The 25,829-nt window shown below is 38.6% G+C and overlaps 1 protein-coding gene across 1 annotated transcript in view; it reads left to right on the top strand.

Moving 5' to 3' along the window:
- Positions 1 to 25,829, top strand: part of LOC129437737 (leucine-rich repeat and fibronectin type III domain-containing protein 1-like protein) — a 150,745-nt gene that overhangs the window by 68,629 nt on the left and 56,287 nt on the right. Inside the window, exon 3 of the mRNA XM_055196032.2 lies at positions 11,686 to 13,076. Within this exon, the coding sequence (XP_055052007.2) occupies positions 11,698 to 13,076 (1,379 nt within the window). The 5' untranslated portion in view covers positions 11,686 to 11,697. The remainder of the gene's footprint in view (positions 1 to 11,685; positions 13,077 to 25,829) is intronic.

Raw genomic sequence — 25,829 nt, 5'->3', positions numbered from 1 at the left:
TAAAACCGTTCAGCTTTAAATACATACATAAGTAACCACAGATATTTAAAGAACCTTCAACACAGTGGCGGCTCATGACTCCTAATCCGAGGTGCGCTAATTCAAAATAAGTGTTTAGAGTATCATGTGTGTGGTTCCCTTTTCCAAAATATGTGTCCTGCGTGTCAAGAGATCCTTTGTGCATCACGTGTTTTGTCAAAATAAGTGCCTGCTGCACACGCGTCAGAACCGTTTATGATAAAAGAGACGCTCATGTTCACAACATAATACGCAAGACACTCCCTTAACAGTTAACTAAGATTACGCATGAGATTATGCGAGTATCTGGCAAACGCAATCAAACACGTCTGCAGCAGGCACTTATTTTGACAGGACACGTGATGCACACACAATCTCTCAAAGTGCATATTTTGAGAGATTACGAACCACACACGACAAGCTACATGTTGTGATGAACTTCGCATTGTGCGCCCTCAAAGAAAGAAGTCACCAGCCACCACTGCTTCAACATCCAATGAACCTTTCTGTTTCAAAAAAGCTTTGTTGTAGTGATAAAGGGTTCTTTAATTTATAACAAGGTATGAAAGAAATGGTGCTTAAAATGTTCTTTACAACTATGCCATAAAGAACCAATATTGGTTCCCCGACACACCTTTATTTTTGGCACCATGAAGCACTTATTTAACTTAACAGTTTTTTTCAATTTAATACTCTCTAAAGCAGGGGTCTTCAACCTTTTTGTAAGCAAGGGTTACCGCAATGTGGAGCACTACTTTTTTGATATAGTCTACTTAAAACTGTTTTGTTTTGCTTGTTGGTTTTTTACTTGTCAATATGTTTTATCATTGTTTAAAATTGTAACAAACATAAAAGAAGCCAAGCTTATATAAAAACTAATAAATATTCAAATTGAGGCTATTAATGGAATGTGCTTTGGCGGGCAACTCACAAACTCCCTGCAAGCAACCATGTTGGAGACGACTGCTCTTGAGGTTTATTTGACATGCCTAAACTTGCTGTTTCTATTACAGTGTCAACACATGAAAGACATTTTTATTTGCTGTTCATGGGTTCATCGGTGCTTTCATAGACTAGTATCTCATGGCAATTTATATGTTTTTACGAGGTGGCTAAATCGTATTAATTCGCATTAATTCATATTAAGACCACATTTGTAAAATTTTGTACGCTTGCCTTTGCCCCGTGATGCTGGAGTTTTGTTATCGTTTTTTTTTTTTTTTTAGGAAAAAAAACAATTTGCTTAGTGTATGAATGAGCCAACTTGTAAAATATGAGGCTGGGAAAATTTGATAAACTACAGATATTTTAAGGACATAAAGTACCAAATTTCATATATAACATCACTGTATGTTCATTCTAATGATTTACTGTAAGACTCTTCTTATGTGCCTGCAAGTACCTTTGGCAATGGGCATTGAGTGAACGATTAATGTGTTTGGAAGACAGGTTGTTGGGGGTTTATATCAGTGTGGGCTGTGAAGTGTTGAATTACTGTCTCAAGAGTAGATATGATCTTATTTTTGTGTTTGTGTGTGCAATGATGTTTGACCTCCGTGTTGAACGGTTGAACACACTCCTGACTCTAACAATTTAGTTTTCAATAATAACACTATACATCATAATGTCAATTTTCAAAATTACATTAGTGGTCATTACAAAAACCTAACAAGGTCTAATCACGCATTTTACACACAATTACTTAGAAATTGAATTTTTTAAATATCATTGAACAGACTTATTTAATAAGTGCATATTGTTAAACAAACTGTGACTTTTTTACTTTGTCTACCCAGCTTTGTTTCGAAATGTTCATCTACTACATCAGGATCATTCTTCTGTAGAGCAGGCTAAAGTAAAATTCAAAAAGATGCCAAACTGCATGCAGTTTAATATCAGTTTTAGGTTATTTTGTAGTTTAAATAGGCCTCTCTCTTTAAAATGGCAAGCTGAGGAAACAAGTTAGACATCAATGACAAAAAATGGGGACACATGACACAATGGGGATGTTGAATATCGCTACAGAACAGCCCAAAATAACCATAATTCAAGCAGGCAGACTCCATTTGTATTAGCGAGATTTATTTGCAAGTCTGACTTCAAAAGAGGGCATGGGAATTTTGCATGGCCATGGGGAGGTAATTTGCAAAAATATTACATATTTAAAAGCTACAAATATGGAAATATTTGCAAAGTTAACGCACCTGGGAATATACCATATGTTTAGGACTTTGCCAATAAGAAAGCAGAGGCTAAAGCAGAATGTTGTGCAACCTTTAATGTGACTTGAGAAATCGGCAATTAAATGGATTATGCACAAGAGCAATATACTAAAAATGACTTTTTTGCACAGGAATATAACAGTTGTTAATTAAAACCACTTTGTATTTTGGAGCTTGTTAAATAATTACGCTAGTATTATACACTTAAATTTAAACATTTATTGCTATACTTGATAAAGATGAACTGCAGCTGCAACTTTTTTGTGTGTGTAGCGCTATGTTTAGTACTTTCATTTCTTTCTTGCAAAAGTATACTACAAAATTTGACATATTGGAAAATCCTTCATATTGGGAATATTCTAGAAAATAACTAAATCAAGATTTTGATCAGGATTAAGGCATTAAACATGAAGTGTCAATAGAAAAGATAGAGACAATTTAAAATCTTAAAAAAATATCTGCATGTAAACCATATGCTGAGTTTGGGGGGCCGGGGGGGCCCTGCCCCAGACCAGAGTCAATTATGATTTCGCCAAGAATATAGTAATTAATATTTTTTGGTCTAATCTTAATATTTTAATATGTAGACTACATAATTTAAGGCTAAAATAGTTTTCATTTATTTAAACCAAACCATGAAAACACAGTCTTTGTTAACCCCAAGGTATTGCAGTACCTCTGTTTGCCAGTAGGTGCCCCTCCCAAGCACAAATGCAAAACCCCACCTATGATGTAAGCACCGGCATGTCTTTAGGGACGAAAAATGTCCAGACTTTTCATACATGATATACTTAATTCATATAAAATCATTCCTTAACTCAAAAGTAGCCTTATAAAAACAACATTTAAGTTAGTGAGGTGAGCAAAATAAATGTTTGTAAATGCATATAAAAACTCATCTTTAACAAGCAGCATATATCTTGAAATAATTTTTCTCATCACATTAAAGAACGTGGCCTAGAGGGGCAGCTGCACGCAGCGATCGTGAATAGAAGTCTGTTTCAGGAAATATGCCACTGCTTTCCTGTCTCTTTTGAAGAGCTGCCCGGTTCTGCTGGAGCCCTGCGCAAAGGTCACGGCCAATTATGGGTTTCTGAATGTGCCGCTGTTTACGTGTTTTGATTTCCCTCAGCACTTAAAGAGCTCTTTAAGAATAACCTCTGTAATTCACTTGGGGTCATCAAACAAGACAAACCAAATGACAGCGTTTCTTTGTAGAAGTGAAAAAAATTAATATTTTAAGTAGCTTTATATTTTTATTGTTGTATCTAATTTGGCATTTTAAAATTCATTTAGGTGTAATTTCTGGGGGGGAAAACTGTATTATGGCAATGTTTGATTTTTCATTTGTAGTAATGACCACTATTTTAAGGCCTATTAAACATGACTTTGAGCAAAGAATCAGTGTTGTTTCACATTTTAACGTACTTAAAAAATAAAAATACTTTGAATTTCCCTGCAATTAATGAAATGGCCTACTTTTTGATATCCCATTAAATTTGGTTTGAAACAGGCATGGAGTAAATACAGTATACTTTAAATTAGAAGGAGCATTTACCATTAACCTTATTAAAAAAAATGTTAATGATTATGTAACTACTTTCATGGTCATTTATTCAGTCCTTCAGTCTGATGCCTCTAGATAATAAAAGGGATTTTTAGCATTAATACGGATAAAGCAAGTTAAAACATTTATTAGTCTGGACACTAACATATGAGGGTCTAACTGTTGGCAAAAATGTGTCAAAATAGCTTAATAGTGCAGATTGACAGTGGTATCCTGCAGTGACATGTGGTAGACTGATTAAAACAGGATACTTGTGTTTTTATTATAATTAGTATAAATGCAGTGTTATGGCCATAGACTGTAAAAAAATGGACGTAGTGACCCTGACGTCACCCATAGATTTGTGAAGAGCATTTTTGAAGCTTCAAGTAGGCGGTGCCTGCCGTCGTCATCTTGCGGATATCCGAAAATTGGTAAAGATGTGGGATGTGGGTGAAGCTGAGGTGGCTGGTTGCTGAAACCACGCCCGCCTAGCTCGACAGTAGTGACAGCAGTGGCAGCCCCCCCCCCCCTTTACTCAAGTGACCACGCCCTTAATTATGCAGAACTTTAAGGCTTAATATAATTTAAACGGATGAGTTACAAAAAAATTCACCCCCCTCACAGTTGTCATGAAGGTAAAAAAAGCTATACAGACCAAAACACTTTGTATTAGGCTGTAAACTTATTATTTTCTACTGTAAAGTTGGCCATTTTAACATGGAGGTCTATGGGAATTGACTCCCTTTTGGAGCCTGCCTCTAGTGGCCAGTCGATGAATTGCAGTTTAAATCACTTCCGTGTTGGCTTCATCAGAGAGATCGAAAAACTGCCCTTCGGTTATGACTTCTGTTAACTGTGAGACCACATGAAATTGTATATTCACACCACCATGTTACTGTAAACCAGTATAAATTATTTTTAAAGCAACACTATGTAGTTTTTTTTACCTTTAAATAATGTCTCTAAAATTATTTCAGTGATAGAACAACTTTTAACTGGACAAATTGTACTGTTGCTACAACCTGAACAGCCTCCTAGCTGCTACAAGCACACTCTGAAAGTGGCAGTGGAGGGTAGAGCACACAGCCCCGCCCCTCCTCCTGCCTGCAGAAGAGTGTCTGATACCAGGCACTGTTGCGCTTTTCAACCACATGGGGGAGCTGTAAGTCATTTTTACATGGAAACTACATAGTGATGGACGATTTCAGGGGCAACAACATAAACAAACCGCTTTTGTGCCCAAACTTAACTTCTGGTAGACGTCCGCAAATAATCAGTAACAACAGTAGACTAGATTTTTTTAAATAACAAGCAAAATAAATAACCAGTAAATTATCTTAGTTCAAATCATTTGAGACATTTGCACGGAAATTTGCATCATGGGAGAAGCTTCTGCGACTCTGCTGAGACTCCGCCATTCCGCTCGCTTCCTGTATTCACGTCAATACTTAAAATAGCGGAGATGCGGTTTCGTGGAGATGTGGTTTAGGATAAGAAGCATATCTCTCTCTCTCTCTCTCTCTAAAAAGGTGAAAAAAGAAAAAAGGCACAGCAACTCAAAAAGACTTGCATATTTCACAATTACTCTGACTATAATGCCAATTTCGCGCCCCCGTCCGAAGCTCATGAAGGCGTGGAGCAGCATACATAGTTACCTTATGTGCGATCTACCGGCATTGACATCACGATCGACGTATTGGATACCCCTGATTTAGAGTCTATTTGTAGTATCACTATTCTTCAAAAATTCTTTTTAATGTAACAAAATCTTTTTTTTATTTGAAACGTTAGCTGAGCGAATAACAAGAATTAATATTTTATTTTTAAGGAACTGTCCCTTTAAGTGATGATGTTAGCTCAACTATTCATTTAATGCTTTGGAGAAAAGAAGTCGCTTTGGACAGAAGTGTCTCCTAAATGACTAAATGTAATGCTGAGTTTACACCAAAATCGCGTCTACCGCGCCTAGTTTGCCGCTTGAACACTTTGAATGCATTCGCGCGTGTAGAGTGGAGTAGACGCGCGGAAAAAGCAAGCATTTGACGCGTGTCCGAGGCAAAATTCGCTTCTTGTGGGAGGGGCAACTGCTGTGCGAGTGTCTGTTTGCAAGATGACTGATGTTGATTGTGCATTTATCAAGACAGTTACCAGTTTGTATTTGGTATCCTTACTATAGGGGGAAAATAAACGGCGCGGGTCGATAAACGTCACGTGACTCAAAAGTGAAGTGTGTATTACAACTTACCAGGTTGCCCAAAGTCCTTACTGACACTCTTCCAAGCGAGGTCCTTTTTATTCCTGTCTCCTTTATAGAAATAACAACTTGTGTCGTATAGCTCCGGGTGACTGCGCACGGACAATATCAAGCCTTGGTTGAGTGAGTGACTCTGGGCGGGGCTGCCACCACAGCAGCAGGCAGGCTCCTGATTGGTTAACGCGGCGCGAAATTCTGCCAAAGTTCAAATTTTTCAACTCGGGCGTCAGCCGCAAATTCGCGTAAACCGCAAAATGCACAAATGAGGCGGAAAGGCGTCTTCTGCTCCGCGCCAAACGCCTCTTCCGCACCGCGGGACCTCCTGACCCGCGTCAACACGTCTGCACATTGACTTAACATTGAAATCACTCGCGCTTCACGCCTCTACCCCGGTTGGTGTAAACGCAGCATAATGCTATTATGTGCTGTTTTTAAAGGTTTGAGGATCTGACTAATATTTACTGATCTTTAAATAGGCTACTTTCATTGAATGAGATTTACTAAAAGTACTTTACCCATGGTAAAGAAATGTCTTCAAATGCTAAACTCTGCAAGTCACTGATGTTTAAGTGGGGAGGATATGTAGGGCATCATCTCGCTGTGGTTCTCCCTATGAGACTTAACACGGCACAAACAAATAAGAGCTTATCCTGCATGTCTGTGATTACTGAGACGACGTCTCTATGCAGCTCAACATTCATACTGTGAGGTAGCAAAGTGGGTTAGATATGAATTTACTGTGCCTGTGTTTCATTTGAAAACTGGAGCCTTGTTAAATGGGCCAAGGAACATATGTGGGCAAATGAGGCTTATCTAGGTGGATTGTAATGGGTACAGAGGCCTTTGAAACAGTGGAAAGGGCTAACTGCTGTTATTTGAATGTGCATAATGTACTCCAAGCATCTGTTTTGACTTGCAAGAGATGTTTAAAACGCCTGTTTGCGTATATTACGATGATCTGATACAGGCCAGTGTTCGATATTAAGAACGAAGCAGAGACCCACTGATAAGGTAAAATGCCTAGTAATGATATATGATTAATGCGCTTGCTGTTTTGCATCGTCATAGTAACATGAACTAAAGGGAATAATTTTCCACGAGATAAATGAGTGCTAGGGATGCTCATATATACTCACATACGCTTGGAAGATGGTTGGTTTCTGCTGGACATTTTTTATTCTTTCATTTTCCTGTGTCTTAGAGGTTTACAACCCTGGGACATCCAGCCGAGCCTCTTTTGTGCCAAATTAAATCTATTGAGAATTTTTAATTGAAACGCGCTATACAATAGCCTACAGTGCGGTTCTTAATTCAGCACACACTGCGGGTGACAAAAGTTTATGACATCCGCCCCGCGGGTCACGTCTCAAACCGCAGGCAGCATGTGATTACTTTGATTGCTTGATTTTAGAGTTCGCCGCTGGATGACATTGATTGAAGAATAAAGAATCTTGAGTCAGGTTCTTCATAATACAAAACAATGGACCGCAATAAAGATGCCGGCATGCAACAACTTTTTGACAAAGGGACGAGAACAAAACAGGCAAAATAATGTCATCACACCACGTCCAAGCATGTCGCAGTTGATAGTAAATCTGAAATGGTTTTCGAAAAAGAGCACTTCCTCACACATTCCCTCCAGGAAAAGTTTGCATTGATTCACCGCACCTCTGACTTACAGGGCCCATGGGCACTCCGGTAAAAGTCGACATAGATGTGTTAATCCATCTCCGCTACATCAGAGCTCTCAGGGCTTGAGATTCAGTTTGTACTGTAGACGAGGCACAGAACAGTCACTTACTGGCTCTCGCTATCAGAGTAAAGAGGAAATAAAGCCTTTCCTAACGCGACCTCGGGTAGTTTTAACCACCAGCTGAAGTCAATTCTGTGAGTTTATTGGTCAATTTCATAGCCAATCACTTCTAAATATTCTGCACAACTTGAAGAAATAATATATATTTTTGTATATTTATTTATATATCTTTGGATATATTATTTTTTATGTATTTATTTATTTCCCTAGCTCTCGAGGTTGTGTACATAGGTTCGGGCAATAGTAAGGACCCTAGCTCACCTCACATTGGGACACTGTTCACTTATTTTCCTGTGACGTTGTGATCATTCACAGCTGTTATTTACATAGGGACCATCGATGCTTGCTGGTTTTTGCGCTGCATTGTAGGAATAGGGAATAAAGGCCCTGTCCCAAATGGCGCACTTCATGTGGACTTTCAGTCTCGACTCCTTAAATTGTGCATGCTCGCTTAGTCTACGAGTCTGTAGGATGTCCCATCTGTAATTTTTACGCTCCGAAGGCTCATCAGCACCCCCTTTAAACCCTTGATGCGGTCTTCGGCGAAGCCCACACTGCATCAGGCTTCGTGCACTTTACCAACCCAGAAGTCCTTGCGAAAGAGCAATCAGACCAATCAGATGACAGAGGGGAGAAGTTCACACTGATGGGCAACTTCACTTCCTATTTCTGTCTCGACGCTTGTGTCCCAACATATAACTCCGGTGCGCCCTCTTGGACTTGCATCCCTAAAGGGTCTCTAAAGTCTGCACTACATGATCTCATCAAAGTGTGGACTCTAGGGAGGTCCACAAGTCCGGAGTGTGCCATTTGGGACAGGGCCCCAGTGCACAGGAAAGATTTTGCGATTGAGACAGCCCTTAAAATGGCCGACTCCCTTATCAGTGCACTGACTGCTGAACAAGGGAGCTGATGGAGATGCAGCCTTATAAGCTATTGGTTCATTTAGGCCAAGCTGCTCAAAACTTATTTTGGAGACCTTAATACAGTTTGCATGTGATGACCCAATACTACAACAATGTGGTTTGGGCCTTATTCAGTGATTGAAGAATTATTAAAGTTTTGAGTGGAGTTGTACTTAGATGTCAATGTTGGGGAAACTACTTTGTAGCTGTAACTTGGCAAGCTATAACCCACTAGCAATTAAAAGTAATTGCACCACAGTCAAGCCGCTCTTTAAAAAAGCCATTTCCTACATCCTGCACTCTTAAAAATTAAGCTAAAATCAAGGTTCTTTGTCAGGCTGTATGGTTCCATTAAGGCCCTTTAACATCCACTGAACCTTTCTGGTGAACAAAAGTTTTTATCTGTAGTGGAAATAGGTCTACAAACTACAAAAAGTAAGGAAAAATGATATAATTAAGGCCATTAAGCACAAAAGCAATGCATGTTTGTGTATGCATGAACCCAATAAACAACCCTAATGATATAAAGTCAAAAAATAATGAACACCAGTTTAAAAAAAATGCATGTGGATATTGCCTCAGATTGAGTGTGCAATTCAACGTGATGCTAAAAACATCAATGTGGTATTTTGTCACACTACACTGCTACTGGAAAACTGGCTTGTTACTGGAAAAACGACATTACTTTGAACTGCTGAACTACTATCACATCACTGAAAAATGTAGTTATTAGCAGCTCGAGTCATTTCTGTGTACCACATCTTCTTAAGGCCTTTCATCCATGGAATTATGTCACATTCCATGAAATTTTATTACAGACGGCTACACGTTTCCTTGTAATATTTCTTTCTGAACCCGAGCCAGAACAAACACTCAATGAATTTCACACAGATATTTACGTTGTAAAGCCAATGACTGTACCTGGAGAAACGAGGTCATATATATAACCAAAAAGTGCTTCGGTTTTATGATATCACAGCCAGGGCTGAAGTGGGACTCATTTTCAGCCCTGGAGTTTCATGGCCGACCCACTTTAGTTCACGACTGACTATATTAAAATAATATAATTAAATCCACAGTAGCCTCGCTGTATATAAGTCTGCAATAGTGCACTGTTCTCTGCAGCCTTGCAATTTATTGTATTTTTAAAAAATATAATTTTCAATTCAGTGCAAATACAGCCTAAACAATGATTATTTTTTCCATAATCGTGCAGCCCTACAATAAGGTATTTTAATATTATTCAATTAAACTTATTCAAAAAATACTGAAAGGGAACAAGTGTGTTTTTCTCTTATTTTTCAATTTAAAAATAAATGGTGGTGCTTGAGATTGGGTTAAAAAGGTTTGGAAACCCTTGATATACAATACAAAAATATTTATCAAGTATGCAGGGGAAACGCATGGAAAAATACATTTTAATTACTTAGATCAAGTATATTGCCATAACATAAGGTAGGCATACTTTATGTCAACAAAGAACAAATATATTATGGACTTTCAAAATTTTACTTGAGAAAACATCATATTAATATGATTTTTCAAATAAACTTAGATGAGTTTGCATCAAATAGATTTTTGTTACTCTTGCAATAGACTACTCTATATGATGATTCATTGACTTTTTTGAAAAAATTATGATTTGTAGATCCTTTGACTGTTAGAAGCTGTTTGCATCAAGTCACACACAATTTTATTTTAAATGTAGACGCGTGGCAGGCGCACTCAAATATAGACGTGTCTGAAATAAAAGTCGTGTTTACAGCGAGTGGGACAGGTAGCAAAGGCAGACGGCGAGCGCTTTGAAAGCAGAAGAAAATGGATTTTAGATTTTTATGGACCTTTATGCAAGAATTCTTCCTATAAGTGGTCAGGACACAATCAACTTCGACATAAAGCAGTTGTGACATCTTCCACCCGCATATAACAGCATATAACCTTCAAACCGTTGGCATGACAACACTGGCCCTCGTGGCTAAAATAACAAAACAGCCCACCGGGAACTCTCCCGGTGCTCCCGATTAACCAATCCAGGCCTGATCACATAACATCTATCTAATAGAGAATTATGCAGATGCTATCATTAGAACAAGAACTTCAAAGCTTTGTTTCAGCAGGACTGATTTGCTTCTGTAAGTGGTTTTAGCTTTGTAGCATTGCAAGATTCATCTGTCTTTAAGATTACCTCAAGACCTGCTGAGACGCACCGATTTCATGAAGGACGCATACTTCACAGTGATCCTTATCTCTAGCTTGTAAATGGATTGTATTGTGATTGAGAGGGGGACATAGTAATTGAATTTGTGAGAGTTATGCGTGCGTGTCATAAAAACAAACAGTATACAGTGAAAACACTGCGGGATTTAAAGCAGGCTAAAGTTTTCCCAAAATTGAAAATGAGGCCTATTTTACTCAGCCCTGTTTGCAAACAGATTCTAAGATAGCAGTCTGACACATAGACATGATCTGGTCCACACAAAGGTATCATATGCCTTCAGACGACTTGGAACATAGTGTACGAGTCCTATGAACCACATTTATTCTGTTTTTTGATAGAATTACCCACCCAAAAAGATTTCCTGTTGTATCAATGCAACAGCAAAAAAAATAACAGGGTACAGGTTTGAAACAAAGCATAATTTGAATGAACAGAAGCAGTTGCATATTTCTGTCACCTTGCATCATCCCCAAACTAATAAGGTGGTGGATTTGTGTGCAACGGTAATATGCATATAATATATTAGCAATAATTCTTACTTATTAAACATTATTGTATTCACTCAGCTATAAAACATACTAAGGGAAATAAATTGACCGTTCATATTAATAGTGTTCAGCACTACTGGTCTAATACAAAATCACTGGCCTTGAACACACAATGAGTGTATTTTCATATTGTCACACTGTATTTGCTTTCCTTGCAGTTACCCAGAGAGATGGAGCGGCTGATCTTCTCCCTGCTGGTGCTGGCCGTGTCTGCGTCGGGGCAACTGTGCCCCAAACGTTGCATGTGCCAGAACCTGTCCCCATCTCTGGCCATCCTCTGCGCCAAGACCGGGCTGCTGTTTGTGCCAACGGTCATCGATCGACGTACGGTGGAACTGCGTCTCACTGAGAACTTCATCACGGCGGTGAGAAGGCGGGACTTCGCAAACATGACCAGCCTCTTGCACTTGACGCTGTCCCGCAATACCATCAGCCAGATCATGCCTTACACTTTCGGCGACCTGAAGAAGCTACGGGCGTTGCACTTGGACAGCAATCGTTTGAGCGTCATCACCGACGACCATTTCCGAGGTCTTACCAATCTGAGGCACCTTATCCTAGCCAACAATCAACTGCACAACATTTCACCACATGCTTTCGATGACTTTTTGGGGACCCTGGAGGACTTGGATCTCTCGTACAATAACCTTGTGGACATACCGTGGGATACTATAGGACGACTTACCAACGTGAATACTCTCAACATGGACCATAACCTCATAGAGCACGTCCCACTAGGAGTCTTCTCCAACCTGCACAAATTAGCCCGTCTTGATATGACATCCAATAAGCTAAAGAAAATACCCCCCGACCCTTTGTTTCTTAGGATACCAGTTTACGCCAAGTCAAAGGGGTCACCTCTTTCTTCTCTCGTCTTGAGCTTTGGAGGGAACCCTTTACATTGTAACTGTGAGCTACTTTGGTTGCGGAGGGTAACTCGTGAGGATGACTTGGAGACCTGCGCGTCTCCTACTGATCTTACAGCAAAGTATTTCTGGACAATCCCGGAGGAGGAGTTTATCTGTGATCCACCTGTGATTACAAGGAAATCTCCAAAAACATTTGCCATGGAGGGCCAGCCCACCAGTTTGAAATGCAAAGCCAACGGGGACCCGGACCCCGAAGTTCACTGGATCTCTCCAGAGGGCCGTCTAATCGCAAACACCTCTCGTACTTTAAGCTTTAGCAACGGGAGCTTAGAGATTAATATCACTTCCCTGAAGGACACAGGAGTCTTCACCTGCATCGCATCTAATGCCGCAGGGGAGTCTACGGGCACGGTGGAACTGGTGGTCAATCCACTGCCTCACTTAGCTAACAGCACTAACCGAGTCCGAGAACCTGATCCGGGGCCATCTGATATTCTAACCTCTGCTAAGTCGACTTCATCCGCTAGCAATGAGACCAGGAATCAAGAGAGGAAGATAGTACTTGCTGAGCTCACAGCAAATTCGGCACTCATCAGGTGGCCTTCGCAACAACAATTTCCTGGAATCAGGATGTATCAGATTCAATATAACAGTTCATTAGATGACACCTTGGTCTACAGGTAAGATGTGCAAGTATTTATTGAATTGAAAATCAAATTACAACTGTAGTAATTGGTTTTGCTAACACAACAAGTCACATATTCAATAATGTATCCAGTCATGAACTATAAAAGTTTATTAGAAAGATATTTTGCTCAGCACCAGTCTGCATCAATATACAGTACCGTACTCTTAATTATTGCCATTCATATTGTTCAATGTACAATCACTTGCTTTGGACCCCCTTATGCTTAAGCTTGGTTTTTGGAATGACAAAAACCTACATATGAAACTTTAGCTGTTTTGCACCGCAGTATGTCTTTGTCACGATGAAAGAAGAACTCTTTGCCTCATCTGTCAGAAGTTGTGTTGTTTGTGGGCCATATTTTCCCAGATCACTTTTCTAAAGCTGTGGGATATCCACAATTCAAAGTATTTGTGCACAATGTTCTTTTGAGTTTAGAAATGCTATTCATGAAAGGAGACAGAAATATCAAAGATGACGGCTTTATAGTCAGAAATAACAGATGATTTTTTTTACATAAAAGACTGAGGCAGAATCTGTGCTGGGAGAGGTGGACACAAAACTAATTTGTCATTGCTAATATTTGGAATCCAGACGCTTTGTGATATCTTTGCATTCGCAGCTGTCTGGTATGTTTAATTAATCTGGGCATTGGGGACAATTATGAATAAGCATCCACATCACAACCTTGGATAAAATATATAAATACATTGCTACATCAATGTCTGTAAAAGCTAATTAATTTGCCTTTGATAAACAATATGAAAATTCCTCACCGTCTGCCATCACACTTGTATATGACTTCCTCTCTTTAGTTGAACTCAAACAAAATAGTTTTATATTAAAATGCCATCATGTTACAGTATCTTCTTATTTGAGTTTCGGCATGCTGGAGCTCCAAAACCCATGGTTGGGTCAAACCCAACCACTATGTTATAAATTAACCTGAGTTTTTTCAACTCAAAATGCTGGGTTGTTTCAACCCATGGTTTGGTCATATAAAAACATTTTCTGGGTTAATTTAACCAAACAGTTGGGTTTGTCCATGGGCGTCGGAGGCCCCAAAAGCAACATGGGTGAATGCAAAACATTTACTGGAGTAGATGCAATTGTCTTGTATACTGCTGCCTTTTAATTAAACAATTGCCTTTATAGCCTATAAGGCAATGTTTAGCCTACCTTGTTGTGTCGCAGGAGCCTCAGCAGGTTAGTAGTGAAAACAGGATGGAGTTTATTTTATATGGACTCTAAAAGAGCCAAGTGGAATGGATTTGAGGAAGCAGCATCGTGGAAGTCAAGGCTGTAGCTAAAACGCGGAATGGAGTTTAATTTATAAGGGCATTCCTCTAGTGCAGTGCTTCCCAATCCTGGTCCTCGAGCACCCCTCCCAATAAGTTTTAGATGTCTCCTTATATAAAACACCTGATTCAATTTATCAGCCTCCTTCCAAAATGGTAAACATGTCTACCTAACAAGCTGATCGGTTAAATCAGGTGTGTTAAATAAGGAGACATCTAAAACTTTTTGGGAGGGGGTGCTTGAGGACCAGGAATGGGAAACACTGCTCTAGTGCAGTGGTTCCCAAACTTTTTCAGCGTGCGGCCCCCCTTGTGTATGGTGCATTCCTTCGCGGCCCCCCAAAGAAAATTTGTGACAAAAAACTAAAAATGTTGAGTTCTAAACTCAACATTTTACTAAAACACATATTAGATTATACAAAAAAGTAGTGTTTTTGGTTAGTAGCCTTATTTTTATGTTTAATTACACAGAATTGATGATAAATTAGTGTATTTTATAAAATGTCATAAAACTGGGGCCCCCCTGGCACCATCTCGCGGCCCCCCTGGGGGCCCCGCCCCCCAGTTTGAAAACCCCTGCTCTAGTGGAATGGACTTGACTAACTGCCCTCTGACATATGCGCTAAATTAGAGAAATTGGTCTAAATTATCATGGTCTTAAAAAGTATAATAGTCCTTTATGACCCAACTTTGGGTAGAACATACCACAGTGTTATTTAGTGTGAGTGACAAAAATTTCCAATTAATTGTATTGTCAGATGTGTTGTTACTGTAGGTCAGAGATTACAGTCCAGTCTTTTATGACAGATGTTGGTTATGAAGAGAAGTTTGTTTTTGTTAAGACACAGAGCATATTAAAACAGATTCATTTCTGAAAGAAAATTGTAAATGAGTGCATGGCTATTGCCAGGGTTCGAAAATTATTGAGGTCTATGTTTCGCTTGTATTTTTTTTGCCATCCCATAGGAAAGAAAAATCAAAAGGGTTACTTTAACATCAAATGGAGACTTGCTTTAGTCTCCTGAGACAAAAACTCTAACACTCTCACACTTCTAAAATTAAGAGAAGACAAATGTGAGAGCACTAGAGTCTTTAGCTAAGGAGAAAAATCTGAGCACAGTGTTTGATGTTACTGAGAATTTTAGAGAAGACAAATGTGAGAGTGTTAGTTTTTTACTCTTTTTTTTAGTGTTGATACTCTTTTTTTTAATGTTGATACTACTTTTTTACAGATAATCACGATGACTATTGCCCACGCTAAATATGTGGCTTATTGGCTGGTGTCCTATTGATTGTACTACAGTATGAACCTTGCCTTTTAGGAATAAGACAAAGACTTCACTAACCTGCATCTTCTCACTTTACAAACTTGCTAAAGTGTCACATTTATTGCTAAAAACAAGCCTAAAGACGCACATAATAATGGGATCTGGCAACGCAACACTGCAAACGCTCTCTCTCAAACCTCGTTCATTTCTTCAGTGTCTCAAAGCAACTTAAGTCAATTTTCATAATTTACAGTAACATCTAACTTCAAATTTTATTTGTAAATATGAACAAGTTACAACGGTCCGGATCTTGGTGACCTCATAGCTGGCTATGGCCATGAATGAGTTAAGGTTTAAATTGGAGATGCACCGTTATTATTTTTTTTCCACCGATACCGATGGCTGATTTTTTAGACTAATATCTGCCAATACAGATGCAAATAGTTTGGTGGTTATATTAAAGTGCACATATTTAATTGCTAAAACAACATTATTTTGTATATTTGGTATAATACAATGTGTTTGCGTGGTTTATGGTTCAAAAAACACATTTTTTCCACATACCGTACATTTTTGTAGCTTCAGATTTCACTCTCTTCCTGAAACGCACTGATTTTGTACAAAACTCATCGATTTAAAAAAGTGCTGTGCCTGATTGGCCAACTAATTTGTACGTTGTGATTGGCCTGAATACCTCTGATGTCTGCCGGAAATGTGACACTCCTTACCATGTTTAAAAGATTTGCTCACAATGCAATGCTAACAGGAGTTAAATTACAGGCTGTGAGTCCAAGCGGGAGGAATTATGATAATGTCAGTCTTTCTTGTCAACATCACCAATACCAGGAAGTAAACTGTTGCCTACAATCCATGTGTTTGTTGTAGTCCAAGAAAAGAGATTTACGTTAAAGACAATAACTCACGTCATCATTTACGTTGGGATTTGTACCTTTTGCATATAAGAAAAATTGCTTTTAGCGACCAATACTGATTATTGGCCAATATATCGGTGCGTCTCTAGTTTAAATCTATGCATACTTTGAAATCAATGAGGTTTATAGTGGAAAGCTGTTTGTTACTTCTACATCAATCTCAAAGACAGGAGCCCTGGAGGTATGCAGTCATCGTTGCCCACTGACCCTTATTTGGGCAAACAGTAGATGTTTTTGATCCAATCACCCAAGTCATAAATGATGGCAATAACAACCTGACAGTTCTGATTGGATGATTGCATCAAAACAACATGCTCGGTCCCAAAACCTTCACTAGCATCTGTCTTGAGCTGTGACATCAGGGGAAATAACAAAAAACAAATTAGGTCAGTGGAAAAAAAAATATTTTGATGATTGATATGTAGTTTCGTCAGAATACGCAGTTCCTTGTGAATGGCTGATGCTTTTTGGCAGCAAAATAGTGTAGTTGCGAATATATCAGTGGGGTTTCTGGCACATGCTAATGAGGCAGACCTCAAGCCCTTGATTTAAATGACATTCCAAACATCCAAACTAGCTCAGTGCACATAATATAAAGAGGCTTCAAATGATTAAAAGTGAATTATTGTAAAACTCTGAGAAACTGGGTCAATGCAAGGAGAAGTCCGGCTTGCCAAACCTCGTGCACATTAAAGCAGAGCGATTAATTCTAAAGTAGGCGTGACATTGCTTTTCCTTTTCATCCCACCAAATCCCAAAATCAAATATCTAGTGACCCTCCTTTTGACTTAATAAGCATATCAATAGGCTTTTTCAGGCTGGGACCATATACCATGGTTTAATACAGTATAAAAACCAATGTACTTAGGGTTAGGGTTGAATAGGTTTATGTAAACAGTTACAGTAACACTCTGTGAGCTCTGTAAGGTCTTTGTTGGATCTGGGCAGACACTTGTGATATATTATCACTGGCATTGGCCACACTTTTCTCTGACTGGATGTCACAGGATGTCAATGTACCACCGTCAGCTCATTCTAACACCTTGGAAAGCCTCTCCAAAAGAACAGACCAATGGAGACAGACATATCAAAATAGGCTTTACTTTCTTTTCACACCAAGGGATGTACCTGAGAATAGAGAGTTGGAAAGGAAAAACACATTCTGAACCAGCACACTTTCCTATGCATTTTCTCCCTAAATGACTGCTTTTGAGGTTAGGATAGTTCAACAAATTATGTCTCTATTTGCACCAAAACCTTGATGCTATACTTCTTAAAGGATTAGTCAATTTTCTTTAAAAAAGTCCAGATCATTTACTCACCACCATGTCATCCAAAATGTTGATGTCTTTCTTTGTTCAGTCGAGAAGAAATTATGTTTTTTGGGGATTTTCTCATTTTAATGGACTTTAATGGACCCCAACACTTAACAGTTTTAATGCAGTTCAAAATTGCAGTTTTAAAAGACTCTTAACGATCCCAAACGAAGCATAAGGGTCTTATTTAGTGAAAAGATTGTCATTTTTGGCAAGAAAAATAAAAAATATGCACTTTTAAACCACAACTTCTCTTCTATCTCCGGTCCTGTGATCTGCCAGCGCGACCTCACATAATTGCGTAATGCCGTGGAAAGGTCACATGTTACATATATGAAACAATAAACTGACACACAGACTTTAATTAGTATCATTCCACATACAACAACGTTGGAGCGGTCCTCTTTCTCCACACTTGTAAACACTGGGGCGTAGTTTCGCATACGTCATCCGTGACCTCTTAACGTGATGACGTATTACGTGAGGTCACGCTGGCGCCTCACACGACTGGAGGAAGATGAGAAGTTGTGGTTTAAAAGTGCATAATTTTTATTTTTCCTGCCAAAAATGACAATTGTTTCGCTAGATAAGACCCTTATGCCTCATTTTAGATCATTTAGAGTCCTTTGAAATTGCAATTTTAAACTGCATTAAAACTGTTAAGTGTTGGGGTCCATTAAAATGAGAAAAATGCTGGAATGTTTTCCTCAACAAAAAAAAAACATAATTTCTTCTCGACTGAATAAAAAAGACATCAACATTTTGGATGACATGGTGGTGAGTAATTTATCTGGATTTTTGTTTTAAGAAAATTGACTAATCCTTTAAGAATTATCATCATATGACACATTCACTAAATTCAAAGTTTTCAGAAGTCATTTGATAGGTTTGTGAAGAATGAAATTTTCTGAATGAATCTTTTCCACCGATTAACCATCACCTCTGAAGTTGTATCCAGAATTTAAAAAAATGATGCATCATTTTTGAGGATTATCAGTATATAAAGGCTTAAGTTTCTCACACAAACATTTCATGGCCTTACATGATTTGGATTACAGCATAAGAGATATGTGGACCAATTTTTCTTTTGGGTTTATAATGCCTTTGTGCTTTATGGAGCTTTACAGATATGGTCACTATGAGCTTCTTCAAAACATATACTTTTGTGTTCACATCGACCAGAACCATATTTTGGGATGAACAGTTCTTTTAAATACACTTGTTCCACTTGTTGAAGTTAGTAGGAAATCCAAGTCATATTAAATGCGTCATTCAGCATAACGTAGTTCTGATGTATTTTGTGCGATGGTACAGTGATTTTAAGCAGATGTCGATTCAACCTGAAGCAAGAATAATGAAAATGTGCCTTAATTGTCATTGAAAACCATCAAAGCATTGATTAAGTGGCTTCACTCATAGATATGTCGGCTGCAGAGAGACCATGCACATCTATCTGCAGGTACAAATTAAGTTCAGCTTCGGGTTTTAACTGTGAAATAAGTATATTTAGAGCAGCATGGTGTGTCTGTCTTTGTCTTTAAAGTACATCTTGACAGGGTAATACTTTTATTCTCTCTGTGCTTTATTTTGGAAAAGAAAATAGCACAGCTGTGTTCCCCTAATAAAGATCTTTGAAGAAAGATGAAAATAAGCCTATCATATTGTGCCTAAAAGTAGCCCCTAATATATATATAATCTCCTAAACTCCAAACTGAATGTAAAAATGGAAAAGAAAGGTGATTTAAAGCAATTTTGAGCGTGGCATGGTTGTTGGTGCCAGACGAGCCAGTCTGAGTATTTCACAATCTGCTCAGTTACTGGGATTTTTTACGCACAACCATTTCTAGGGTTTACAAAGAATGGTGTGACAAGGGAAAAACATCCAGTATGCGGCAGTCCTGTGGGCGAAAATGCCTTGTTGATGCTAGAGGTCAGAGGAGAATAAGCCGACTGATTCGAACTGATCGAAGTGCAACTTTGACTGAAATAACCACTCGTTACCACCGAGGTATGCAGCAAAGCAATTATGAAGCCACAACACGCACAACCTTGAGGTGGATGGGCTACAACAGCAGAAGACCCCACCGGGTACACCTCCACGCTCACCAAAATTGGACAGTTGAAGACTGGAAAAATGTTACCTGGCCTGATGAGTCTCGATTTCTGTTAAGACATTCAGATGGTAGAGTCAGAATTTGGCGTAAACAGAATGAGTACATAAATACATCATGCCTTGTTACCACTGTGTAGGTTGTTGTTGGTGGTGTAATGGTGTGCGGGATGTTTTCTTGGCACACTTTAGGCCCCTTAGTGCCAATTGGGCATCATTTAAATGCCACAGCCTACCTGAGCATTGTTTCTGACCATGTCCATCCCTTTATGACCACCATGTACCCATTTTCTGATGGCAACTTCCAGCAGGATAATGCACTATGGCACAAAGCTTGAATCATTTCAAATTGGTTTCTTGAACATGACAATGAGTTCACTGTACTAAAATGGCCCCCACAGTCACCAGATCTCAACCCATTAGAGCATATTTAGGATGTGGTGGAATGGGAGCTTCATGCCCTGGACGTGCATCCCACAAATCTCAATCAACTGCAAGATGCTATCTTATCAATATGGGCCAACATTTCTAAAGAATGCTTTTAGCACCTTGTTGAATTAATGCCACCTATAATTAAGGCAGTTCTGAAGGTGAAAGGGGGTCAAACACAGTATTAGTATGGTGTTCCTAATAATCTTTTAGGTGAGTGTATATTACCACTTGTATTTTTAGACCCTATAATGGGGGGCTGGCCGGGGGGGCTTAGCTAGGGGAATCCCATATTCTTTGACCTAATTCGAACACAGCTCAAAACTGATTGACAGTTTGGCCCCTTATAGGCTGAGACATGCTGCATTTCAGACAACTTTTGAGGTTAAAAACATCCTACATCTGAGTTATCTGGAAAACAACAATAGACTACAGCTCATCCAATGACGTTACATCCAATGATGTATGAAAAGTAGTATAGAGGTTGGATAGATGACGAACAGTTGAAGTCAAACAAAGTATGTGTTGCAAATTTGGTGCAAGGGTTAAAATCTTTAATGATAAAAGTAGTTCCTTGATAATTAAAGTGCAAGATTGTTATATGTAATGCATAATGTGTTTGTCTAAAATGTTGTGGCCGAAATCACCCAATTACATAATTTAATCAAATTCTGCAGATTATTTGCTTTGAAATGGAAATTCTGTTATTACTTTCACCTTCATGTCTCTCCAAACTTTCTGTTTTCTTTATACCGCGGTAAACAACCCTGTTTTTGGAACTGTTTTGGACCTCCTACACTGTATTGCGTCTTTAAAGTTTTATCCAATCCTTATCAAACACCTGTACAAAAATAACTGGTTACTGTAGTGCTACGATACAAATAATTTAGTAAGGTTAGTATAGCGTTGCTTTTAATTTTTTTTACCACAGAATGTGAATGTACTGCTAATATAAATGACAGAAAGGTTTTTCTTCTTTTAACAATCGGCTAATTGCTTTTATAATGAATATTAAACCAACAATGAGAAATTCAAGGTTTATATTTCCTCCGGACCCCCAGCAGATGCTTTTAAAGAAATACAGCAATTATCCACTTCACAGGCAGACAAAACCAAAGTCCAGAGCTTCTCTGAAACCTTAATTAGATTGTGTGCTTTAAAAGCTGGCTATGTAAATTGTGTCTTTGGATGAAAAGGTGAATTTGATTGTTATTCAAACAGCAGGACAGATGGATGCGGCAACCTGCCTGCCTCGTACCCCCTTGTGATCCATAAATGCGTGATTGTATCACCAAATAGCCCCTTTGGTTAAAAAAAATGGACAATTATGCACATATTTTTTGGAGAATGACTTCTCTGCCTCGATTAATGTATTTTGAGTTTCAACTCACTGTTAAGAAATCATCTTAATTCGTTAGTTTGGTTACTTTGGGGATCTGGTTAAAGTTCTATCTAAAGAGTCTGTGTACTTAAATAAAGCCTATGCTACTATTTAACTAAACCCAGATGTCCTACTGTATGTGTTACCTCAACAGCTATGCTGTTTTACTGGATGCTACTGGTCTGTTGGTGGCAACCATAGATATAATGCAGATGCCTCATTAGCATCTGTTTTATGGGAAGTAAGTCATTTGCCCTTCTAGTCAAAGCCGATCTGTGCTGGCTTTTGTGTTTTTTTCAGCAACGGTGTTATACACCTGTATGAAATGCTACATGCTGTAAACACAAACTCAAACATTCTGTAGGCTGCACACTTTTGTGGAATCTTAGAAAATTAAACTTTTTTACTCCATGACAGCAACTGAAATGTTGACCTTTCCAAGATTGTAGACGTGTCGACATGTCTGCAATGTGGCATGTACATATATAAGTGTATGAGCAGCAGTATAAATAGCTTAAGCCTTTTACATGCAGATTACGGAAAATAAACATAAAATGTCTCTTCAGGATTTGTCCAGGGACACTGCCATTGATTTTCCGGAATCTGCACGTGCGTTCACACACATCCTGTAAAGATTTCGTAGACACATGACGTCCATTGTATCTGCAATCGTGCACTTGGGGGATTTCATCCGCAGCATTTCAAGTTTGCTTATTATTCACGATTTCTCTCCGTGCCTTGCAGTCCTATTATGCTGGCGATCGATCTCAGTTTCAGGGTGGATAGTGAGGAGCTTCCTAATCTCAGCTTTATTTCAATTTGCAGACATTTTGGTTATGCCTGTTGATCTGCATTGAAAGCTCCCTTGTCAAAGGCCATGCAGTGGGCATTGTTGCGATGACACATACGTCCTTACTACAACACCCCTCTTACAGCGAAATCCAAAAAGGGGAGAACCAAGGTAAAACTTAATTGTATTAATTAAAATCAATTAAAAAGTTCTGTTCCTTGGTTTTAGTTTTACCTTGGTTTTCCCCTTTTTTGGATTTCTCTGTCCTGTTCCTTGAGCACCAACAAGGCTAAAGCGCAAGTGATCCCTTTCTACCCCTCTTACGGCATTGTTCCTGACTTTCATTCATAAGGACGCGTTCCGTAAATGTTGCGACAATGTTACTAGGTCCCTTTTACACATCGATCCCAGAAACAATAAAAGGGATAGTTCGGCCAAAAATGATATTAAACCTATGATTTACCCACCCCAAAGCTGTCCGAAATGCATATGTCCATAATTTTTCAGACAAACACATTTTTAGTTATTTTAGAAAATGTTTGCGATCTTTCAATTAATCAAATGTGAAGTTATGGGGTCCACGTCCTTCAAGTCCAAAAATTGTGCCTCTATCCTTCACAAAATAAATCCAAACAGCTCCACGATGATAAACAAAGTCCTTCTGAGGGTAATCCGCACTGTTTTGTTGTAGAAATATCCACATTTAAAACTTTATAAATGAAAATAACTCGCTTCCGGTAATATAAGTCGCATCCGCATTCAGGATTAGAGCTTACGTAGTTTATGGAGGTTTCTCTGCTGCTGCTCTGTGCCCCCGCCCTCCAAATTTGTCATACGTCACTAAGAAAAGTCCGTACACTACGTTGATACTCTCTCCTGAATACAGAGGAGTTTAAGATAGTGGCGTTATTTTCGTTTATAAAGTTTTAAATATAGATATTTCTACAACAACACTGCGCGGATTACCCTCAGAAGCCCTTTGTTTTATCATCCTGGAGCCGTTTGGATTTCTTTGGGGAGGGATGTATGCACATTTTTTGGACTTGAAGGATGTGGATCCCGTTACTTTACTGTTTAGCAGCTAAAAGATATAAGACATTTTCTAAAATAACTGAAAATGTGTTTGTCTGAAAAATGATGGACATATGCATCTTGGACGGCTTCGCAGTGAGTAAATCATGGGTTTAATATCATTTTTGGCTGAACTATCCCTTTAAATATTAAGGGCTCTATCTTACACCCGGCGCAATGCAGCGCAATGCGCGACGCAAGTGTCTTTCACTAGTTTCCACCCTAATTTTCACGTTTAGCGCCGCGTTGTTTAAATAGCAAATGCATTTGTGCCCCCTTCTGCGCCCATGGGCGTTCTGGTCTGAAAACAAGGTGTGTTCAGGCGCATTGTTGGCGCGTTGCTATTTTGAGGCAACTAAAATAGACTACGCCATTGACCAACAAAAACCTGGTCTAAAGTCTAAAGTCAATGGCGCAATATGTTTTATGTTTGTAGCCCTCTCACCGATTAACTGGCTCAAATTATGTCTAGGGAAACTTACAATTTAACTTAACACGTGAGAGGCACCTCTAAATTTACTTAAGGCATAATGTTTAATACCAAAGTAACCCAAAAATAACTAATATAATTCACCCCGGGCTTCAGATTATAGTTTTCTTGTAAATGTTCACTTCTCTTACTCAGAAAATACTTAACTATAAGAAAAAAATAGTAAAGGCATTAGTACAACACTTTAAAATAAATCTCAAATTATATTACATACCCCCTTTAACTTTGTCTCTCTCTCTTTACATAAGAAACACAGGAGATGTTATGCTGTATAAACCATTAACAAAACATTTATTAACTGATTCAAGTTACTCTTGTTTTCTTTTCATTTGATTCATTTCAAATAGATTCAGATCACATGAATCAACTTTAGATCAGAAGTTAACTCACACTTCAATGTGCACATGTACATCACAGGCAATTACTCAATATGAAACACTCAAACAAATGTAAACAAAACAAAACAAAACCAAATAACCCCACAAAAGAAATATTACCCAGCTGGGATTTAAGTCTTTCGTTGGCGCGCTACGTTGGAGCTCATGTGAATGTGTGCAAGTTTACTCACGAAATCCAATGAAACAGGGAAAGTGAAGAACAAAGTCATGAAGACACAATTATCAGATCAGCCGATCCGTTTTTCAGTAGCATCCATCCACGAACAGCGGTGTGTGAATCCATCCGATGATGTAAACAAACCAGCGTTGCAACATAGGCCACGACACAGCATCGGTCTCTCTGGAAGAATCGCGAAGCCTTTACTCTCTTCGTTTGTACTCACTGCAGATGACTATTGGCGTTGACTGTGTCAACGGTGTTTGTGAGCTCAATAAACACTATAATAGTTCATCTTCTGTAACGTTGCAAACTATAGAGTCACGTAAAGCTCACGTAGTATTGAGATTAAAAGAACTGCGTCATTTCTTGGTCCTTCACATGAACACGTGCACGTTGAACACGATCACGCACACTATTCTCATAAAGTTAATTCACGAGTTTTGTCTTAACAGTCTCTTATCTGTACAGTGTCCTTACACAGTTTGCAAACTCAATTTCAGCTTTTAACGTATTATTTTTACCCGGACAGTGCGATTCGCGCACGTTCATCCAGCTCCTCGTGTCGTTCTTTCGTGCACACTCACTTCCTACGTGCTGACGCACTCTGACCTTCAGAGGTCAGTGAAAAACCCACCTCATTGGTTAAACAACAGCGCTTTTTTATAACAGATTTTTTTTAGATATATCTCTTCTGTTTCTAATTTACACATTTTAAACTTTCTTTAACATAACAAACAGAATGTATTTTACTATTTATGAACTTATATATATTTTACAAGATTATAAAATCCAGAACATGAATTTAAATTCTTATCTCTCATTTAACATTTTTAAAGCTTCAATTTAGGAAACTCTATAATGTAAAAAAAAATATAACAAAATAATTAGTAGACCCAAATTTAGCATTCTCTCCCCACCACAATTCGTTATGTCCTCATAACGAGGGAAAAGAATAGCAAAAATAAAGCTGTTACATGTCCCATTACTGAAATAACACACAGTTACATCATCAGTATACCTTCATCTTGAAAAAAAAACACATATGCATAAAATAGGGATACTGAACACTAGAAAACCATGTCTACAGGTAACGGCTTAATCACAT

Source organism: Misgurnus anguillicaudatus, chromosome 24, assembly GCF_027580225.2.
Source record: "Misgurnus anguillicaudatus chromosome 24, ASM2758022v2, whole genome shotgun sequence".
NCBI lineage: Eukaryota > Metazoa > Chordata > Actinopteri > Cypriniformes > Cobitidae > Misgurnus > Misgurnus anguillicaudatus.
The sequence above is the reverse complement of the archived record's forward strand: the minus strand, read 5'-3'. Positions and strand labels throughout refer to the sequence as shown.